This window comes from Ammospiza caudacuta, chromosome 3 (genome assembly GCF_027887145.1).
Source record: "Ammospiza caudacuta isolate bAmmCau1 chromosome 3, bAmmCau1.pri, whole genome shotgun sequence".
Lineage (NCBI taxonomy): Eukaryota > Metazoa > Chordata > Aves > Passeriformes > Passerellidae > Ammospiza > Ammospiza caudacuta.
In genome coordinates, this window is record NC_080595.1 from 9,025,734 (window position 1) to 9,046,626 (window position 20,893).

The 20,893-nt window shown below is 42.0% G+C and overlaps 2 protein-coding genes across 5 annotated transcripts in view; one reads left to right on the plus strand and one right to left on the minus strand.

Annotated features, from left to right (window-relative positions):
• Positions 1-10,084: 10,084 nt before the first annotated feature.
• NDUFAF5 (NADH:ubiquinone oxidoreductase complex assembly factor 5) lies at positions 10,085-18,362 on the minus strand. The gene is made up of 11 exons (XM_058800695.1): positions 17,688-18,362; positions 16,440-16,480; positions 16,145-16,208; positions 15,442-15,489; positions 15,230-15,333; positions 14,396-14,435; positions 13,255-13,452; positions 12,190-12,250; positions 10,859-10,942; positions 10,429-10,511; positions 10,085-10,314 (listed from the first exon to the last, which is right to left on the minus strand). Exons 1-11 carry the CDS (start codon positions 18,360-18,362, stop codon positions 10,228-10,230), a joined length of 1,485 nt encoding a protein of 494 aa, XP_058656678.1. The 3' UTR covers positions 10,085-10,227.
• The window catches only part of ESF1 (ESF1 nucleolar pre-rRNA processing protein homolog), a 31,281-nt gene continuing 28,374 nt past the window's right edge, over positions 17,987-20,893 (plus strand). For 2 of the 4 annotated variants that reach the window (XM_058801301.1, XM_058801304.1), the window contains exon 1: positions 18,332-18,392. The gene's annotated coding sequence lies outside the window, so the exon portion shown is untranslated. Of the gene's footprint in view, positions 18,089-18,331; positions 18,393-20,095; positions 20,222-20,893 lie in introns of those variants that run through there. The other 2 variants (XM_058801302.1, XM_058801303.1) reach the window with 2 other exon arrangements.

Here is a 20,893-nt window from a genome sequence, read left to right on the forward strand (position 1 = left end):
TGCACTGCCTGTGAATAACTTTATTCCTATAATCAGGATTAAGTGAGGTGGTTCTCACATTCCAAGTCAAACACACCTGAATTCCTGCACAGATCAACAAAATATTTTGCATCTGACAAGTTTTACTGCCAAAACACCCTTATTATAGAACCACATCTTCCTAGTGAAGAGAGATGCACTGATTTACCAGGTAAGATATGAATACACTCTCCCAAGAGATTTATTTAAAACTCTGACCTATCTTTTCTGTGACTCTGTCAGAACAAAAGACCTGAGAACACTTCTCCTCCTTAAGAAGTTCTATTTTAGCAGAGTACAGCTCACTTTGAGGGAGGCCAGCAATGGACTGCTCCATGCTTTTCTCCTTTTCCTGTGGGGTTCACACTGAGCTCAGGAACTTTAAAAACCCTTTTTTAAATACCTACTTTAAAATACTATTCCTTGAATAAATCAAAGTTAGAAATCCCATAGGATTAACATTCTTAGGGTTTAACCTGGAACAGAATTGTTAATTAGATGTTAATATACTTTGATAAAATAATTTGCATTGCCCTGAGTTAAATCCTAGAAATGTAAAGGCACATCTTTTACTGGCCCTAAACCAAGTAAATTGAGCTTGTTTGGCAGGCTGCTAGTCACAGAGTACACACAATGGCCCACCAGCTCTCCAAAGCAGCCCAGGACCTGCAAACCATTTCATTTTCTCAGGGATAAGGTAAAAGAGGGAGGCAGGCAACTGCACTCTGTGAAATTATCAGACAGGGAAAGGTGTGGCAGGGCATAAATCCCTAAGAGAGTTCCTGTTTTAATGCACAAGAAATAACTTGCTATTTTCACAGTCACAGCTATAATTTTATTCATTGTACTTAGCAGAATAATGCAATAAAAGTACCTTTAAAATGGATGCACTCCTGAAGGAATTAAAGCATTTTCATGATTGGTAAATTTGTTTTAGAGAATTTTAAATTTATCTCTCTCTGCAGTAATGTCAGCTTGCACTAGGGTGAAATCAAAAATCCATCAAGAAAACATACTTTGAAGAACTTGGTCCTAATCTTCAAGCCTCAGGGTTGGATTTTTTGTTTATTCACCCTCTAGGGAACAAGCAAAGCAGAATAAACTTCATATTCTAAGTATGTGTTCTCTCACAGCATTCATTTTCACCACTTTAGTCCCAGCAGGTCACTGCAACTTTGCTGTGTCTGACTTTCCTGTACTGGATGAAGATACATTTACATAGAGAATTCCCCATCATAAACAAGTCAGCTGTAGAAGGGAGGGAAAAATATCCTTTGAATTCCCTCATCTAGAACTTCTGAAATGCCCCACAGCTGGTTACATCCAATCAATTGCACAAGTGCTGGCAGCAGCCTGAATCATGATTTCACAAGCTCTGCATCAGGTGTGGGACTCCAGCACCCCTTCCACTTTCAAGAGTAAATAAATAGCATTTTAATATCTTTATTGTCAGCTATGTGCAGATTCTACACTTAGAACAGCTGATCCAGCTGTTGTTATGAGGCTACACACAGAACTGCCCACATCCTCACATATACTACAAGTCAGAACTTATAGTCAGAATATCATCTTTAAAAGGTAAAAAATCCTACTGCCAGCCCAGCCAAAAAATTCTCTGATTGAAGGAACTTTTAAATCTACAGGCATGCCTGTTTGAACCAACACCTTAAAAACTCCTTGTGCAGAACAGATTTGATTGGTATTTTACAGCAATGCCTTCTGTCAAGGAAGCATCTAATGGGAACAAGTTACTATATGGACTCCAATGTAGCCTGCCACATTTTTACTAGTGTTTCCAATGTCCACACAAGAAATTGCCCATTAAATTTATAGACCAATTTTATGCTAATTATACTCATTACACTCTGTGAAAAAACTAGGTAATTGGGTTGTTGTACTTCTATCTTTAGAAATAAATTAGAATTCCTGCTTAGTTAGAATAATATAAAATGTCTGACTGTGCCTGTTCAAAGCATCCATTAACAAATGCTGGCTTCTACTTGACTTCCCACTGCATTAAGCAGGCCATTTCTACACACAAGACAAAGCAGCTAATCAACTGGAAGTTGAAAATAAATATGCAGGGAGCAGGCACACAAACCACAGCATTAAAAAGCATTTGCCTTATGCCAAGATTCATTTGTAAATTCATCAAGTGTTACACTAACTAAGTCATGTTGATGTGCTTTCAAGATGGTTAACTGCTCAAAAACAATAATATTTACAGTACAGTTCAACGGAGTTATTCAGCAATATTCAACAGCAGAAGCTGAACAAGTAGGTGCACAGAACCATGTGTATTGCTGCAGCACTCAGGGGCCCTGGGGAAAGCTGCCCTGCCCATGGCAGGGGGGAGGGAACTAGATGAGCTTTAAGGTCCCTTCCAACCCAAGCCATTCTGCGATCTAACTCTCAGATCTTTTTTTACAGGGGCTCTGATTTCAATTCTCAAAACTTCTAAAATTATACACAGTCTCTACATGGCTATTCAGAGGTCTGGGGGAGCCAGTATAACAAAGCCAAGCAGTCCAGCAGAAAAGGCCAGAAAGGAGTGCAGGGATTGAGTAATTTTATATTTTTGAAGATTTACTAACTCTCTGCAGGGAAACACTTCCCTGCACTTTGGAAGCCTTTGTGTTCATAAACCTGAATTCTTTCCCAAAGCAGAACAACTGAGTCTGCTCCAAACATAGGCTAATAAATAGTCATACTATTATAGTCTCACCCTTGTTTACAATTTGTAATTATGCTAGTGATTTTTTAATTTGGTTATAGTTTTTATTGCTTGTAAGCTATTTTTCTATCTTAATTTTGGTGAGGCGTTTTTTTCTGGAAAGCCTTAAGTTTCTTGCTATTATCTTAATGTCATATCTTTGGGATAGAATTTAATTTAGAACTCTGTGCTTAGCTATCTTCTAAGGGATAATGAGCTTTTAGGTACAAAAAAATACCAGCCACCACACTGTAAACCAACCTGAATAGAGATTCAATCACCCAATCCATTCAGTGCTCTAAGTTCCACTTTCCATACAATGAAGATTCAGTGAGTCAGGAGGGGAAAAAGAACACACACAGCAAAAACAAACAAAAAGAAAATTGTACACACCTACTTGGAGAGCTCACATATAAATAAAAGAACAGATATTTTCATTTGTTTTGTGAAAGGTGGTAATCTAAGATCAGTCATCCATGCATCAAACAAGTGTTCTACATCTGTTGACTCAACAGGGCTGTGACAGCACCGCAGCTCCTCCTGAGAATGCCTTCCAAGCTGAATCCTGGAGGCAAAATCATCTGAGGAATGCTTTGTTTGAGATGTGATTAACAAAATCTCTTGGCAGTAGCTCCAGCTCAGCTATTCTTTTAGAATTTCAGAAACAATTATAGGTTAAAAAAAAATATATCACAGACTAAAAATTCAGGTCTGGACAAGATACTACGCAAATCTCTGTGAAGTGGATACTGAGTTCTGACTGGCTTATATTTTGAATTTAGCTACCTATGAAGTTCAGCATTAGTTGACCAAGTAAAGCTTACTACAGCTGCTGCCTCATGTTGGGAGGGATGAAAGTTTGACAAGAAAGCCTCACAGATATGTCTGCTTGGCAGAAAGATTTTTGAATGTAGAGTCTGATGAAGGAATAGAGATGGAAGCAAGTCTTGATATAGAAGAAAAGAATTGCTGAGCCAGTCTTACTGGATAACCAAGGAAGAAAAGGGTGTGTTAGTTAGAAGGGGTTTTTATGGCTTAGAGCAAAGGATAAACCCACCTGAAAGGAAGAGAGCACAGGCAAACAAGACTGCAGATGTTGCATGTAGAAAAAAGGTCTCAGAATTTTCCACTGCAAGAAAACTGAAAAACAACTTCCAGCTTAAACTGTAATGTACTAACTTTCAGTGATGGGAGAACAGTAACATGAATATGGTAATTATAGCAGTTATGATAGGCTATAGATAAAAGTGAAGGTACAGATTGGTTCTACTGTATTGAGACGCTCAGCAAAGGAAAGTCTATAATGCATTGTAACCTAAACTCAGGGTCTCCAGGCCTGCCTGCAGCTGGAGCTGACAGCTGTAGGCACAGCTCTGTCACCCACTGCCCTGGGCTGCTGTAACCTCCTGGATGGAATAAACTGCATTTTGGAGAGCCCCTGGAGTCCTGCATCCCTCATTTCAACTCTTACAGCCTCAGAAGTCTAAGACTGGGCATCCTGCTTTTGAGTCAGACAAGAAATTGACTGGGCATACAATCGCCAGATCTGAAGTGGTTCTTGATGGGAATCACATTTTTAATTACAGAAGGGAAAGCAACTGACATTAGGAAATAACAAGAAGAGTTCTGTAACAAATATAAGTTCTGCATCAAATTAAAGCAATCAATAGTTCTAGAACTGGAACAAAGTAATAGATCTTCATAAAAATAAAATACATCTCTGATGGGCTTCTCCTCGAACCAGGTCTTAAGAGCTCTCAGAGAATCTGAGATAGCCCAGCTACCCTGAATGGCATAAAATTAGCAGGATGGCTTCTGAGGTAACGTTGGAAACAGAAAAAGGTTTATTAAAAGACAAAATAACAAAGCTCTTACAGAGAAAAACCAAGCCAGGGGCAAGAGGTTCTTGCTCCTGCTAAAACACCCCACAAAAGCAATTATGTCCTTTGTTCTATTCCTTTTCCAGTGAATTACCTAGGCAAGACCTCTTGGCCTCTGTCCAATAGGGCAGCCCCAGGTCTGAGGTGAAGTCCAAAATGTCCTATGAGGTGCCTTTGTACCAAACTGGGAGAGAAACTTCTGGGCTTTTTGCCTTTTTAAGAAGACAGGATAATTTAGTCACTCCAACGGGGGGCACATTCCTACACATGGTAGAAAAAGAAATGGGAAACTTCCAAACATTCCTTATGTAATTTTTGGTAAGAACTGATGCCTCTGGCACCTGAATGCTACAGCCATACACACTTTGTGAAGACAGGATGATAGTATGGCTCAAAAAATCAGCATCACATACAACAATCTGTGGCTCAATTTAGAGAGAAAACAATTCTAAGAGGAAAAAATTCCAGGGAGAAAAAACCTTCAGGGAGTACAATGATTCCACTATTAACAAAAAATTTTAAGCTACTACTTCTTATACCTGTTACCCAGTAGATTCTCTCAGTAAATTGTTCATTTTGCCTAGTATTTCCACAGAATAAGTGATATTTTAATATTAGGATACCTTACTTTAGATGTAAAAATTTAAGGTTTGAGATTCAAACCACTTAAACCAATGAAGGTACTGAGTAAAACAGTAACTAATGTTGTAATTCAGCTAAAAAGGTAGTATTTTATACAAGGGATCACAGAATGGCTTGGGTTGAGAGCAATGTAAAATGTTGCCTCGTTCCAACCCGCTGCCAACTAGCAGGGAGACCTTGTGCTGACTAAGCTACTGCAAACCTTGAACATTTCAACTTGGCCTTGAACATTTTTCCAAGGATGGGACATCCACAGCTCCCCTGGGCAACCTCCCCTGTTCAAGAGCCTCACCACCCTCACAGGGAATGATTTCTTCCTATTTTTTTTTTAATTTCATCTAAACCCACCCCCTGTCACTTTAAAGCCATCACCCCACGTACCATCACAAAGTCCCTCACCAGCTCTTTTGCAGCCCCTTTAGTACAGGAAGATTGCTGAAATGTATCCAATGTATTTCTGTCCCTGTAGTTTTGTCATCTGTGGAACCAGAAATTATACCTGATATATTATATATAGATTGTATTTGAGTAATGAAACCTCCTTATTTTATGATTATTAGAAAACTTGTGAATTTTAATGTCATGAGTACTTTGAGGCCAAATAGAATTCCCCAGTATTCATTGTTCACTGCTTCAAAATAAGGCTCCAAACAGGAACATGTTCTGTGGAATTTGTCTCTTTCTTTATCAACATACCTCGTACTCCAAGGCACACCTCCAAATGGGGGAAACCTACATAAAGCACAAGGTGGCAAAAAATCCTGGACATCAGCTGCTGTGATAGAAATAGAAAACATCCAGTACTGAGAGGGTGTTTGCTTAAAATCTGCTGAGATTTCCTGAAAATGAAGATAACCCTTGGCCACATGAAATAGTTATCAGGCAGTTATCGAGAGACCTCAGATGGGAAAGAAAAATCAGCTAAAAAAAAAATCAAATATAAAAAGCCCTAACATTTCTAACAGGGAGAAAAAGGCAATGAAAACCTGGTCTGATAGCAAGAAAGTGCCCCTGGCACCTCAGACTCCGTGGGGGCCTGAGGGAACACCCTCCCCTGGCAGTGGGCTGAAAACACAGGGCTCAACAAGCACAGGTCACTCCTGGGGTGTCACTGTCACAGACATCTTTTATGAAAAATCCTTTCCTTAGGATTTTTTTCTCCTGAGAAGCTAAGAGGCCTCAGGAACAAAGTTTAAACAATAATGATCTGCTGCTGTGGAATGCAACAGGTGCATCTGTGACTGGTTTCATGTGGTCGTTTCTAATTAATGGCCAATCACAGCCCAGCTGTCTGGACTGTCTCAGTCACAAGGTTTTATTCTCATTCCTTTTCATAGAAAATGAATTCTGATGAAATCCTTTCTTCTATTCTTTTAGTATAGTTTTAATATAATATATATCACAAAATAATAAATCAAGCCTTCTGAAACATGGAATCAACATTCTCATCTCTTCCCTCATCCTGGGACCCCTGCAAACACCACCACATGTCACCTTTGGGGTCCTGCCCCAACAGCTGGGTGGATCAGCAGGGGACAGAACAGCCCAGGTGAGAAGGCAGCCACAGCCTCCACATCTCCTCAGGTGATGGATGCACACACACAGGAACACATTCTGAGAAGGGTGGGCTCACACCACTGAAACCTCCTGCTAAAGGGACAGGGGTGAGCATTTTGGGGTTGCTATAGGAGTGTGTTTAGGTATGTGAAGGTGTTTACTAAGGTTTTGTAAGGGTCTAGTAGTCATTTATCTCTTATATTGCTGCTATTAGTCCTGCATGTATAGTTCATGGACTAACAGTTAATTACAAGCTATCAATAAATCAACAAATCACTTCAATTTTAACTTGATTTAAGTAAGGCATGAGCTGTTTTCCCCTTACAAGCAGCAAATGAACTCCTTTGGTGTCTTCTGCTTCACTCTTATATGTAGCCTTCAACTAAACTTACCTATCCCAGGTTTTTATTTTTCTTTTCCTTTTCTTTCACCTGATAGCACCAAGATATTCAGGAAATCACATTTGCTTCAGTACTCAGATTGCTTCCAATCAAAGGACTACAATAACTGCACTTCTCCAAAATAATGGCTCCAAAACTTGGGCAAAAATGGACTACATCTTTGAAAAGTGCATATTAAATCTTTGGGTTAGACAAATGGAAATTTAAGAGGTTTAATATACATGCTAGTCTTCTAAAAAGTGGCTTCTTAAGCAAGATGCTCTAATGAATTTAATCCCTGAGATCAGGTTTTTGCTTCAGAAAATTCCAATTAAACACCATATGAAAGCTTGGTGTGTTTCTCCCCCTGCAACTGAAAGATCAGCGTTAGCTCCCAGTTTTTCCAGAAAACATTAAAAGAGTGTCATTCATATTTTTTTAAACAGTGTAAAGAAATACAGCTAAATTTAATTTTCCATGGTTCACTTCTGTACTTCTGCTCATGACATTTTTTTAAATTAGAGGTAATGAAGAGTCCTCTCATGTTTTAACTTCAGAAATTCTTAGTCTTGAAAGTAAGGATCTCATTCCTTTATCTTAAACAGACTTGAATAAAACTAAACATTGACAGATCTTGTAACCAAAGACCCAGACCAGCTACTTACTGATCTGTGACTCAAACTCTAAAATAAAAATACTCATGTTCATTAAGTGCAACCATGCTTCTTCTAAACTTTTTATTTATGTGCTCCTAGCTTGTGATGAATCAAAATAATTATCTCCTTGAATTCTTTTCTGTATTCAGGAGAAAAATATTCTGTATTATGCATAAAGCTTTTTAAGTTAACTAAGCTTACAAGAGACATTACATCACCTTCACAACCATTTTTTAGGAGTTACTTGCTCTGAAAAAGCTCTCAGCACACAAAGTACTAGGCTAGCAACTGGCAACCCTGTTCTTCATTACCATTTTAGAAAGCCATAAAGACTTAAATCTGAAAAAGAATAAAAAGGTTTTAATTAAAAGGAAACAGAAGCCTTGTGACAAAAATCTCTTCATAGTAAACCAAGTGTTTTCAAAGTTACTTATTCAAGCAACTAGTAGAAACCAGAAGTAACCTAGACCTCCAAGAAAAAAACCCATAAATGCAGTTAACAAGCCCCACAAAAGGTAGGTATTCAAACACAGACAGGGAAATGAACACCTTGCCTGCCTGTTACATGTTCCCTAATTCCAACCCACATTCCACCAATGCCATATTTACTACTCCTTACTTTTATCACTCCCCAATTTTTTAAATTAATAGGGTATCTACACCTTTTTTTCCCCAAAGTGCTAGGAGGAAAGCTACTTATCTTTTCTCCCTGTTCAGAAGATGTTTCCCCACTACCAAAACACTTTACTATTTATGTATGCCATCTATGAAACATAAAATCAAAGGACTGGAAATCCTTCCTTTTCACCATAACTCGAATACTTCAAAGGAGCACAGTAGGAGCACTTCTCCAATTAACATTTACCCAGCACATTCCACCTCCTCATTCCCTGAACACTTCTGAGTCACAACCACCAGCTCAAGTGACTGGAAATTAACCTACTAAAGCAATGATTTATAAAGTTACATTAATTTGGCAGATAACTTCACAGAAACCTCTAGCTGGGAAACCAGAGATTCCTCCAGAAACAAGGGGACTTTATTTAAGCCAGAGAGCACCTGTAGAGTGATGCAGTATCTTGTACTGAGCACACTGATGGAGTATTAGAAAACAGAAGCTTTCACAGAAACAAGCTCTTGTATTAGATTTCATCTCTAGAGAGCTTTAAAGGTTATCAGACCATTTAGAGTCTCTCTCCCCCTTTTTTCAGCAGAATTATTGTTCTTTTCTAGGAAAAAAAAAATGAACTCATTTCCCTCAAGTAGTTAGGGGTTAGGCTTGCAAGCAAAAACAGGACAGAATATTGCTGCCCTCTTTCTCATGATTTGTACCTTCTCTGCCCATTTCTTATTCAAAGTCAAAGCTTGGTCAATAAAATAAACCCCCAAACCAAGACTTTGCAGATGGGAAGAGTTCTGACTACCTGGATGTTGGGTTTGTGCTACACAGAAGTTGTGTCAAACTCCACCTGGTGGATAATCTTAAAAAAGCCTAGGAAATAAAAAGGCTTTAGCTCCACCAGGATTGATACACCACTCAGATACTAGGATACAACTTGTGGAACTCCATATTTGGTTGTATAGACTTCATCCTTTCCATTTCTCCCCAACACCATGAGTGCTACAATCAAACAAAATCTCTGGGCAAGTATTTTTTCTAAACCTCCCATATTAATGGGTCATAGTTGCAATTAGTATCAATTTCTGGTAATGAAGTCATAGACAGGAAAAGTCATAGCTCCATGGCACAGCTAAAGAGAAAATTACTCTTCTTGCTCTTTGCCTCTGACACAGAAAACTGGAAAGTGATGTGTAAACGTAATTTTCAACTAGCATTTAGATCAAGTATCACTTACTTCAAATTTCTTAAAGTAACTTTTTACCCATACTTCTCCAACACATAGAAACCATAATAATTAGTATATTTGTATTTGCTGATAGTTTCTCTTATAGGATGTCTCAAATACACTTTCACAATACACTATTATTTACTTTTACAATACACTATTATTTATTATGATCTACTACCCTGGGGAAATAATTCAAAAATGCATTCAAGACATGTAAACCATACCTGGAGCAGCCTGTGATACTGAAACGCTAAAAGAGGCATTATGCTTGAGAAGAGTAAATTTAATAAAAAGTTGAGAGTTGAATAATCCTCTCAAAGACTTGAGAAAGCAAAATGCTCAGCTATTTACCTAGAAATAAAAAATTAACACCATTTCACACAGATAATGCTGTGGCACAGCACAAAAAGCTCTATAGTGGATACTTTATTATCATTTCAGGATGTCATCACTAAATAAGCACAAGTGAAGACTGTCTGCAATTAAAACTTTTATAGAAGTTTCAAGACCATTATGATTTCTGAAGAACAATTATTTTTCTCCTCTTTTAAGAAGTCCTTCTATTTTTGCCAGATCTCTAAATGAAACTGTTGCAGAACCTCGCTGGGCTGGTTTTGCCTAAGGGAAAAAAAATATAGGGCTAATTTTAAACAAAAATATTATGTAAAAACCTTTTAAAACATCACTTACTTAAATAGTACCTTCAAAGAGAAAATAAGAACTTCACATTACCTGTGACTCATGGTATTTCCAGCCAATCATGTAGTAGATCTGAAAGGTGGCAGGTACAGAGCCATTGCTGTTGCCATACATTTCTGTTAGGGCAGGAAGGGAGAGAGAGAAAGTACAGGATGTCAGCCCTAGGAAACACTCAGCTCCCAGAACATCATACTCATCATAATGACTCCTGGTGAAAGATTTGGGACAGTAAAAATATCTCACACTGGTGCATCAATACAGTTCAAATCCTGGCATTATAATTAAGGTTAAAAATAGCTTATGATAATGGCATTTTTTCTCAAGTATTTGGGGTTTTTGGTTTTGCTTTGGGCTTGTTTGGATTTTTGGTTTTTTTTTTTTTTTTACAAAAAGGTCATTAAAAAAGACAGAAAAAATGTTCTTAAAGTCATTTTAGATGAACTCATTAGTCTCAAATACTGACCTTGGTATATTGCAGCAGCTGCCAGCATTGTCTCCCTGTGCAGCAGAGGCTTTCTATTCCAAGAGCAATTACTCTCCCCCATACCTAAAAATATGTTTTAGCTTTAAGGAAAAGAAGATATTGCACATGCCATGAGTTAAGTGCCATGCACTAAGGACACATTCTTATAAAACCAAAGTACAGATTCCTCTGCTATTCACTGTAAGAGAGAACATACCACAGATCATTACGTGAGTTTCTTATGTGTAAGAATCCAAAACTTTTAATTCCTATGCTTTGCAATTTACAGTTTGCATTGCTAGGAATCATTTCAAATTATTCCTTCATCAGCCTGAGTCTTTGACCATTTAGGTTTTTAAGTATAACTGATTTTAAGAATGAGTACAAAGGGTTTATTCAGACACGACTATACTGTTTTAACCGATAATAATTAAAATTACTAGTCCAAGAAATTTAAAAAACAAAGTAAAGTAACCACAATTCTAATATTTTTAATCATTTAATGCATCTGAATGTTTCTGCCCCATAAAAGTTGCCTTTCCATTAAGGAATGGCTCCATACAGCAGTGGATCCAGATAAGAAATGCCCTGAGCTGCTGTCAGTAACAACAGACTGCATGTGAATGACTGCTTTACAATCCAGGGCAAATGCAATCAGAATATTAACAAAATCATTACTCAATTGTTGGCTGCTCCTCAGCATATTCCAAATTAAGGATGTATTTACTCTCATTCCAAAGCAGTTTGCTGATTGCCCTGCTAATTAGAAAGGCTCACAGGAAAAGTCAGTGTGTGGGATATGGACTTCTGTCTCCCTTTTAGGGCTTTTCTGCACCTTACACTGAACAGGCTCATGCAGAACAGGAACTCCAGGGAAGCAGAACATTCACAGCAGAGCATGAAGTAGCAAATCTTTGACTTGTGCTTCCCAACACAAACCTCCTGACAGGCGTAATCTCCTGACTCACTAGACAGCAGGAAAAAACCTTAATGCTTCCCCTGCTGCATATAAAGTAAGATTTTTATTTTTTTAAGAAAGAAATTCTTTGTGATGAAGATGGTGAAACACTGGCCCAGGTTGCCAAGGGAGGTGGTGGATGACCCACACCTGGAAACATCCAAGACCAGGTCAGATGGAGCTCTGAGCAGCCTGATCTAGTTCAAAATGTCCCTGCTCACTGCAGAGAGTTGGACTAGATGGCCTTTAAAGGTTCTTTCCAACCCACACTAGTTAGTCTATGATTTGGAGTTAAGAAACACACAGTGAAATAGTTCTGTGTCTGGTGCACTGACACAGAAAACATTTATGTTTCCACAAAGAATATACTTGCCTTGTAAGTCTTCCATAACCTCAAATAACCCTGGGTAGTTCACTTGGATTTCATCAGTATCCTGGAAGAATTGAGAAATTCAATTTTAGAGCACATCAAACTAAACCAACAGCATTATTTCAGCCTTGCTGTACTCCCAAACTATTCCCTGCCCATTATTGTACCTGCAGGGTTCCCACACAAAGGAAGGAATGATGAATCTGACTTCATGTTCTCAGAAGGCTAATTTTATGATTTTATGATACTATATTATATTAAAAAATATTAAACTAAACTATACAGAAACGATACTTATAGAAGGCTTAAAAGATACTAAAGAAAACTTGTGTCTCTTTCCAGAGCCCCGACACAGCCTGTGATTGGTCAATAAGTCAAATAATTCACATGAAACCAATGAAACAACCACCTGTTGGTAAACAATGTCCAAACACATTCTAAAGCAGGAAACACAGGGGAAGCAAATCAGATCATTATTGTTTTCCTTTTTCTTTGAGGCTTCTCAGCTTCCCAGGAGAAGAATCCTGGGCAAATGGATTTCTCTAGAAAATATGACTGACAGCCCATGGCAAGAGGGTTGGAACTAGATGATTTCTAACCCAAACCATTCTATAATTCTGTTCATCTGCCTCTTCTGCTCAAATCATATTTCTAGGAAGCATGTACTATTTCAACATTTTTAAAAAGTTTTGCTTAGTAGTTCAAATGCAATCAAATTTTAATTTAAATGCCATTATTTTCTTCTTGTTTTTAGAAGAAAGAGCAAGTGTCTATAATTTTTTCAAGCAGGTCTAATACTCTCTGACATTTCTTCAAGAAAACCATCTGAATTCTACCGGGCTATGAGCCAAAGATACACTTCAGTGTACACTACAGTTGGTTCCATTAATTACCACATAGCCAAAACCAGTGGCAGTCCAGGCTACTTCTGCAGCCTGTTCAGTGAGGTGCACCACACACAGAAGGAAGCAGTTTGTCATTACTACATTAGCAAACAGTGATTTTCATATTCCAGCACCTCGGACGTTCTGGATTGCCCTCCCTGATGGCTCTCTTACTTATAATTACCACAGTGAGGGTGTTAAAGCCAGCCCTGGAGAGGAGATGTCCCAGATCAGCAACAGCAGTGAAGGGTGACACGTGAGGAGAGAAGCCCCCTTCCCTCTCCAGCTCAGCCAGCTGCAGGGAGCAGCGCAGCTCGTACAGGGTGTCCCCCCCAAACATGGCTCCAATGAACACTCCATCGGGCTTCAGCACCTGGTGGATCTGCAACACAAACACACACAGGGCATGGCTGGGAGATCACATTCTCTGAGCCTGGGAGAAGCAGAGAGTGATGAAAACAATTCTTATTGCATTTACTGCTCCTGCACTCTTCACTAGTGGAATGGATCATGGAAGAAGACCTGAAGGGAATTGGTAATTGGATTCTGGTGTGTTTTGATTAATTGACCAATGGAATCCATTTTTTGTGTGTGTGTTTTGGGACTGTTGACTGACAGTCACAAGATACACATGCTCTGAAGCTGGGAGAAGCAGTGAGAGGCAAAGAATGGTCAAAACATTTCCTATCTCATCTACTGCTCCTATGTCATTCACAAGTGGAATGCATTCTGGAAAATTGTTTACCTGAAAGAAATTGGTAATTGGATTCTGGTGTGTTTTGATTCATTGACCAATTGAATCCGTGTGTGTGTCTGTGTGTATATGTGTGTTTTTGTGTCAGGACTGTCAACTGACAGTCACGAGATTCACATTCTCTGAACCTGGGAGAAGCAGAGAATGATCAAAACAATTCCTAATCTAATTTATTGCTCCTGTGGTGTTCACAAGTGGAATGCATTGTGGAAGATTGTTTACCTGAAGGAAATTGGTAATTGGATTCTGGTGTGTTTTGATTCACTGATCAACTGAATCAATGTGTGTGTGTGTGTTGGGACTGTTGGCCAACAATCATGAGATTCTGTGCAGTTGAATGCTTGGCAGATTTTATACTATATTATATTCCTTCCAAACTTGGCAATTTAGATGTAATATAGTAAAAAAAAAGTAGTTAAAAAATTTAGTTAGCTAAAAAAAACTTAGTTAGGGAAAAAAAAATTTTTCTGTCTTAAACAAGTATTTGCTTTATTCCAATACCAAAAAGTCTTCTTGGTCAATGCAAGTAATAGCAAGTACTAACCTAGAGCATTAAAAAACAATTTCTTACCTCTTTGAAAGCTTTAGGAAGGTCATTCACCCAATGCAAACTGAAATAAGAGAAGTGTACATTTTACAATTTCAGATTAAATCAAAATTAGGCAATGCCAGTAACTACCTAATTAGCTAAGTAAGTTTCAGGAGCCAAAGCCACAAACTGATTTCTGAAGGTGCAACCATGCTGAAACGCCTTGAAACTGATACCAAACAAGAAGAGAAGTTTATCTACATAGCACTTCTTTTTGGTGAGAAAACACAAACCCTGGACACTAGTTTGCCACAATGCAGGAAAGAGAGAAGCTCCAAGTGTTTTAAGGAAATCAAACAAACAAGACAGGAAGAACCACCAGGACAGCAGTTCTTTCTAGTGCATGCTTGTTGTTGTTATATTTCTAGAGTCCCAGCTCTCAGGACAGCTGAGAGCTGTGGCAGCCTATCTTCTTGCTACCATATTTCTAGAGTCCCATACCTTCTGGATGGTTTTCTCACAAGCAGCTCTTCACAGCAGTGTTGTTCCTGCTTCTTCATCAGGGCTCCTCCAAGGCTCTCCCTGACCAGCCAGCCCACCCCCTTTTATCCCAGTTATCTTCATTAGCCACAGCTGCTGCCCAATTAAGGCCATCACAGCTGCAGCCCATTTAGAACAACTAGGACTGGGGCAAGGCCACTTATACATGTTTTACTAGGACTCCTACTATACATGCTCATATTAACTATGCAAGTACTTTTCTTATTCTTTTTAATGGACTAGTAAACTTTGTTGGACTTATTTTCTTAAAGCTACTCTGAAAAGAACATTATTAACAACTTAACCAAACAAAATAAATAAATTATTAGTACATACCTTAAGCTGCTGACAACAAGATCAAATGTACCTTCTTTGAAAGGAAGGAATTCCTCATCAGCTACAACCTTGATCGTTGGGATTTCAGATTCTATAGCATTTTTCTAATGTTGGGTTGGAAGAAAAAGAGCTCATTAAAACCTCATTAAAACCTTCTTTTGCTTCCCTGTATTACAGAACTGAAGCACTTTAGCATTCCAAAAGCTACTTACTAAAGCATTCTCTGCGATATCAACTTGAATAAGTTTTTCAACTGTTTCCTGAAATAAAAATTTAAAAGTCTATTAAGTATGTGAATTATTTTGTAAATGGACACGAGTTATTTTTTGGCACACCTATATGAATAAATTAGAAAGAATCCATCCCACTCTTGATAGAAGCTTTATCTTAAACACAAGGCCCTTTTCCCACCCAATGTGGCACCTGCTCCCAGGGAGAACAGCTGAGGCAGAAGTGGTTACAGAAAACACATTCTGTAGTTTTAGGCATAAGTTTAGTTAAACTTAAACCATGGATTAAGGAAGCCAAGGAATCACTTTAACTTACAAAGTTGTTCATGAATGGTAAACTGTTAATGGCTTCAAAGCCTCCACAACGACACTTATCTTTAGCAACTAACTGTGGCCAAGAATCACCAAAAAACCAGGCATATTCCTACCCAAAACTAAAAATTAACTGTATCATAACAGGTAACTTCCTTTGCATGTTTGTCCAGTTTTCAGCAGCAATAAATGAAGAACAACCCATGCAACATTCAGCTTTGAGCTATAACTACAGGTATAGGGGTGGGGGAGAGGGGAACATTTACCAAATCAAGACTCAGATGATTGTTTTAAGTTGTGACAGAGCCCCATTTGAAAGGGAGGCACACATATGAACTTCCTTTAAACACCTGTAAGTATGAAGACACAGTACCTTGGTTAAGTGCTGAGCTATGTAACCTCTTCCAGAGCCAACATCCAAAGCCAGAGGAAACGTTCTAAAGGATAAGATCAGCAACACAGAACAGAACCAAGTCTTAAAATACTTTTTAGACTGCATTAAGTTTCACCTGCTAATTGCAGGTAATCACCTCTAAGGGCCTTATTGAACTCAGCCCACCAAGCATCCTTCAGTGGTACCTCGGGGAAAGGGCTCAGCATCCAGCAATATCCCCAGGGCTCCCGTCCCCTGGGGACGAGGGGAGGGCTGAGGACGAGGCGGGGCTCACCTGGTGATGTCAAACACCCGGTCCGCGATCCTGCCGCCGACCTGGGGGGAGAGGCGGGGTCAGAACCACAGGATCAATGAGGCTGGAAAAGACCTCTGAGACCACCAAGTACAATCTATTAGTAACCAGCACCTTGTCAGCTGTGAGAAATGATTACTTGCTTTTCATAATTTACAAAGGTTCATTCAACCTTATCAAAAATACAACAGAAGACTGAATAGAGAAAAGGGTTACAGCGCTGGGAGCAAGGGATTTTCCCCTCCATGTACTAACCCACACAATGGGGGTTTTGCCTTTTAACCCCTCCCAAAGTTCAGTCCATCAAACCCTTCTTCGCTGTCCAGGGGGGGAAGACCTTTTCCTCAAATCCTGATTGGAGCTCAGGTGTCACCATAGTGACAAGCCAGCAATAGCATATATCCCAACCCGAGCTGTCTCTTGATAACCACGTGAGGGGTTCAAACGTAACTATAAACCTATAAAACTTTTCTTAACCTTTATGCATGCTGTTTGTCTGTTATTGTGTATAGTAGGAGTCCTAGTAAAATATATCTATTGTATAAGTGGCTTTGCCCCAATCCTAGTTGTTCTAAATGGGCTGCAGCTGTGCTGTCCTTAATTGGGCAGCAACTGTGGCTAATGAAGATAACTGGGATAAAAGGGGGTGGGCTGGCTGGTCAGGGAGAGCCTTGGAGGAGCCCTGATGAAGAAGCAGGAACAACACTGCTGTGAGAAAACCATCCAGAAGGTATAGGACTCTAGGAATACGATAATACCAATATAACAACAATAATTGTGAGGGTCAATCATCGCATTACTCATCTATCACATCAACTAAACCACGGTACTGAGTGCCACGTCCAGCCTTTCCTTAAACACCTCCAGGGACCACCACCTCCCTAGGCAGCCCATTCCAATGTCTGATCACTGTTTTCTGTGAAGAAATTCCTTAAGTCCAACCGAGACTCCCCCTGAGAAAGCTTAAGACGATGTCGTCTTATCCTGCCGCTGGCTGCCTAGGAAAAGAGACCGACCTCCACCTGGCTACAAGCTCCATCCAGGGAGTTATAGATATTGATAAGGTGACCCCTGATTCTTCTTTTCTCCAGGCTGAACACCCCAGCTCTCTCAGGGCCCTGTGCTCCAGCCCTGCTGCCCTCCTCTGGCCCCGCTCCAGCCTCTCAATACGGTCCCTGAGCTGCGGGCCCAGGCCCGGCCCCAGCACTCGGGGTGACCCCGGCCCCGCACCTCCTCCCGCAGGTAATCGCACTTGGCGGGCTCGGCCTGCAGCGCCGCCCAGTTCTTTTGCTTCCGCTTCAGCCGCCGGTCGAACGGGTTCAACGCGCCCGGCGAGGCTCCGGCGAGAGGAGGAGGAGGATGGGGAGGAGGCGAAGAAGCGGCGTTGGCGGCGGCCCTTGCCGGCAGCGCCCAGAGCGAGCGGCACCATCGCGCCGGCCGCGCCAGGCCCCGCATCGGCCCGGCCTCCGCGCCCCTCCGCGCCTGCGCCCGGGGAGCCGGGTGTGTCCCGCCGCGGCCGCCGTAGCGCCGCCGGAAGGGGCCGTGCGGTGAGAGCGGCGTGCGAGCAGCGCCGGGCACGGCCGGTGTGAGCGGGGCGGCATCGGGGCTCCTCCCTGCGGGCGCCGGGCACGGCCGGTGTGAGCGGGGCGGCATCGGGGCTCCTCCCTGCGGGCGCCGGCACGGCCGGTGTGAGCGGGGCGGCATCGGGGCTCCTCCCTGCGGGCACCGGGCACGGCCGGTGTGAGCGGGGCGGCATCGGGGCTCCGGGCGCCGGGCACGGCCGGTGTGAGCGGGGCGGCATCGGGGCTCCTCCCTGCGGGCACCGGGCACGGCCGGTGTGAGCGGGGCGGCATCGGGGCTCCTCCCTGCGGGCGCCGGGCACGGCCGGTGTGAGCGGGGCGGCATCGGGGCTCCTCCCTGCGGGCGCCGGGCACGGCCGGTGTGAGCGGGGCGGCATCGGGGCTCCGGGCGCCGGGCACGGCCGGTGTGAGCGGGGCGGCATCGGGGCTCCGGGCGCCGGGCACGGCCGGTGTGAGCGGGGCGGCATCGGGGCTCCTCCCTGCGGGCGCCCGGCACGGTCGGTGTGAGACGAGCGAAGCCGGGGCTGCGTCGCTGGGATCGGGCACGGAGCGGGTGTGGGGGCCGAAGGCGTCCTGGCGCTGCTGGCGGGTTGTAGCTGCGGTGCGCACTTGGTTAATCTCGTGGAAGGTCTGGTGAGGAGTCACGGGGCGGGGGATGTGTCTGCACCGCAGGTGTATCGTAGGATCATCGAATAGCCTGGGCTGAAAGGGATTTTAAACACAGTTCGAAATTCCCTCCCATGGCTCGGGGCGCCTTCCACCAGGCCGGGTTGCTCAGAGCCCCATCCACCGTGGCCTTGAACACTTTCAGGGATAAGGTATCCGCAGCTTCTCCGAGCAGCCTGTGCCAGTGCCTCACCACCCTCACAGGGAAGAATTATTTTTTTTTTCCTGTCTAATCTAAATCTACCTTCTATTGGGTTGAAGCCATTCCCCTTTGTTCTGTTACTCCAGCCCCTTGTAAATAGGCTTTCTCCATCTTTCTTGTAGGCTCCCCTCAGGTGAAAGGCCACAGTTAGGTGTCCTGAAGCCTTCTCTTCTCCAGGCTGAACTATGCTAAATTCTCTCAGTCTTTTCTCATAGCAGAGGAACTCCTGTTATCTTGGTGGTCTCTGCACTTGCTCCAACACCTCCATGTCCTTCCTGTGTTGGGACCTCAGGTCTGGATACAGCACTTTAGGTGGGCTCTCACCTGAGCAGAGGGGCAGAATTCCCTTCCTCACCTGCTGTTCCTGGAGCTTTGGACACAGCCCAGGGCACAGGGGATATCTGAGCTCCCAGTGCAGCTGGCAAAGCCAAGATTTGTGCCTGAGACCGTGGTAGGTACAGGATTATTTGTGGCTTGTTTAAATCTGCTGCTGTGTCAAAGCCAACAGGTTCCATCAGCCAGACATCACCAGCAGGGATAAAGAAGTCACTGTGCCAAATCGTGCTTGTCAGGTCACATCTGTGTTCAGTTTCAGTTCCTGCTGTACAGAGAAGATGGACAGGCTGGAGAGGGTCTAGTGAAGGATGGCCAAAGGACTGGCAAGCTGCCACGTGAGCAAAGGCAGAGAGAGCTGGGTTTGTTCCACCTTGAGGAAATAAGGCTCAGGGGAGACCTCATCCTCACCTTCCAGGGTTTAAAAGGCGGCTACAGAGAAGCTGAAGACTGTTTTTCTAAGAAGTCAAAAGCAAAAGATAAGGGGCAATAGGTGTAAGTTATTCCTGGAGAGATTCCATTTAGATGGAAAATATTCCTGAAGGAGAACATTCAACCACTGGAAAAATCTCCCTAGGGAAGTGGTGAATTGTTGTATTTCGTATTGTGGTTGTCATATTTCTAGAGTCCCATACCTTCTAGGCAGTTTTCTCATGAGCAGCTCTTCCCAGCAGTGTTGTTCCTGCTTGCTCATCAGGGCTCTTCCAAGGCTCTCCCTGAGCAGCCAGCCCACCCCCTTTTACCCCAGTTATCTTCATTAGCCACAGCTGCTGCCCATTTAGAACAACTAGGATTGGGGCAAGGCTACTTATACAGATATTTTACTAGGACTCCTACTACAGAGGATTCCTGTGGAAACCCAGGGCACTGGGAATATTTCTCTGTCTGATCTGGGGTGCCCTCGCTCTCAGGGGAGCACTGACTTTGACCCTCACTCATAGAGAAAGTTTCCCAGACTTCAAGATAGACTGGAATCCACTAAGGTGTGAAATAGATTATAGAGAGTAGCGTAGGTGTATCACTTGGTGAGAAATTTAGGTTTGGGGATTTTTACTATGTTGTGGATGGAAGCAAGATGGAAGCCACAGGTTGTTTTCCTGAGTTTCTTCTTTGTGCTTTTTCTTCCTTCTTCTTGGGTTTGGGTGGCATTTTGTAATTGGGCAGAAAAGTCCCCATTGCAGCTCTTTGGGATCAGTTATTGGGTTAAAAGGGAAAATAATCTGGGTGTCCTTTCTTAATAGGATAGTTTAGCTTTGAAAGACTTTGTAACAAGAGATTGTTGCCATTTTGTGCCTTGCTAATGAACTCATGGTTGTGAGACTGTTTTACTGATAACAAATAATAAACACCTGAGTCTGAACATGAACTACCATCTCAAGTGCCTTCAATCCAGACCCAGAGAAACCAATAGATTCCCATTTGCAAGATTTGGCAGGACAGGGTGCTGGGCCATCTTGTATATTCAATGCTTTTGCCAGGAAATGTTGGGCCAGGGAGTCCTTGAGGTCCCTTCCAACCAGGTGGCATGTTGTGGTATTGTGAAGGGTTTTTAGGATGAGGTGAGAGATCAGAATTTGACTTGAAGTTTTCAGAAGGCTGATTTATTATTTTATGATCTCATACTAGAAGAAAATGATATATTGAATCTATACTAA